This window comes from Teleopsis dalmanni, chromosome 2, assembly GCF_002237135.1.
Source record: "Teleopsis dalmanni isolate 2A chromosome 2, ASM223713v2, whole genome shotgun sequence".
NCBI lineage: Eukaryota > Metazoa > Arthropoda > Insecta > Diptera > Diopsidae > Teleopsis > Teleopsis dalmanni.
The window spans coordinates 169,351,454-169,353,149 of NC_051847.1; the positions used below are offsets into that span (position 1 = coordinate 169,351,454).

The 1,696-nt window shown below is 33.4% G+C and overlaps 1 protein-coding gene across 1 annotated transcript; it reads right to left on the bottom strand.

Annotated features, from left to right (window-relative positions):
• Positions 1-605: 605 nt before the first annotated feature.
• LOC119676131 (octopamine receptor beta-3R-like) lies at positions 606-1,226 on the bottom strand. Its single transcript, XM_038087363.1, has one exon. The coding sequence runs from the start codon at positions 1,224-1,226 to the stop codon at positions 606-608; it is 621 nt and encodes a 206-aa protein (XP_037943291.1).
• Positions 1,227-1,696: the final 470 nt, after the last annotated feature.

A 1,696-nucleotide genomic window follows, 5' to 3' on the forward strand; every position in this document is an offset into this window, starting at 1 on the left:
AAAATACTATTAAAAATTGACAATATGAAATGTTGATTAAAAATTTAGGTGTATGAATCTGAGTTATATTCTTGACTTTGTAGCCTTATTTGGTGTAAAACAGTAACGTTATGCTTATCTGTGGATCTCTTATTATATGAGAGAGATGATATGAGATAATTTCTATGTTTGTATGGGTCGTTGACATATCTTTAAATTACAATTGAAATGAATGAAAAGTTTTATTTAAAAACACTTGGTAACCTTTGTATATTTACAGGGATTAATGTTAAAAATTTGAATTCTAGGAATTTATAAAAAAAATTATTTCTTTTTCACTTAAATAGTGATAAACATTTTTTAAATTATATTTCTTTAGAAATCACATGAAACTAGTTACTTAAGTCTTTACTTCATTCTATGTATACTTATTTTTCTGCTTCGTTAAAACGGATTACTTTGCTATTTTTTCTTATCTAAAAAAACATGAGATTTTTTTCAAATGATCGACTTCATCAGTCCTGAAATCTTAGCAAACTGGAATTTAATTAACTGACTGACCTTTCGACTAGGAAAAGTACGGAATATCTCCACCGAAAACGACATTTGTCGACGTTTTGATTGACTTACCGTAACTTTCGGTTACGTTGCACTGATATAATAACCAAAGCATTTCCAAGTACTGCTGCTAGGATGATGGACGAAAATATAAATCCTTTCAATATGAGAAGCAACAAGTTGAACCAATTATCCTCAAGGATATCTGTGCTATCGTTTGTGTTTGTGCCATTAAATGGATATAAGGTTGGATGAACATTCGAACTGTTAATTGCTGCTGCTATACTTGTTGTTGCTGTTCCTGGAGTTGCTGATGGAATTGTCGTTGTTAGTGCTGTTTGTGCTTGTATTAGAGTATCTTTAAATGTATCTATTGCTGACTTCGCTGCTGTTGTTGCTGCCACAGCCGTTGTTGGTATTGCACTCGAAATGGCAGTTGCTGTTGTTGTTGCTATTGTATTTGTCCAATTCGACAATTCGGGCAACAAAAAACTAGCGTTCCTTGCTGATATAGTTGCCGTTGTGGTTGTCAGTGCAGTTGATGTGAAATCAATATCAAATGTACTGGCATCCAAGTCAGAATCAAATGTCGTTAAAGCAGCATCAGTTTCGGCAGCTGCCGTTTCCACATTGGGGTAAGTGCTGCTAAGAGACAAATCCGAGTCAGCAACATGATACAGCGTTGACATTGTGTATTTGTCATACGTACGATTGGTAATGGGCGTAACTAACAAAAATTGTATCTAAATTGACTAAGGACTCTTTATGTTGGTTGAGAAATGCGCTTATTGCTACTATGTTATGTATTTGTTGGATAGCAAGTTTTACTTTAATTGAATTATTTTTCACTGAATTTGGTGTTGTTGTATTTGTTGTTGCTGTAGCTGTTGCTGTTGTTGTTTCAATTTTTAGAGGTATAAAGGGCCATAATAATTTCTGAAGTAGTGCGATTGTCGTTGTTTGTCTGCTAACTGCTGTTTGTTTCCCGATTTTGTATGCATAAGGCGCCAACAGCATTTTTACATTTACGGGCACATCACGTTTTCAATAATAACGAATGAATTATGATTGAAATTTGAAATGATTGCAAAAATAATTGCAATTTGTAATGCAAATAGTAGAAGAAGACTCCGCATCGCAATTCATCATTATCAACAAT

Coding starts and splice junctions, on each gene's coding strand:
- LOC119676131 (XM_038087363.1), bottom strand. CDS start 1,226: ATGTCAACGCTGTATCATGTTGCTGACTCGGATTTGTCTCTTAGCAGC.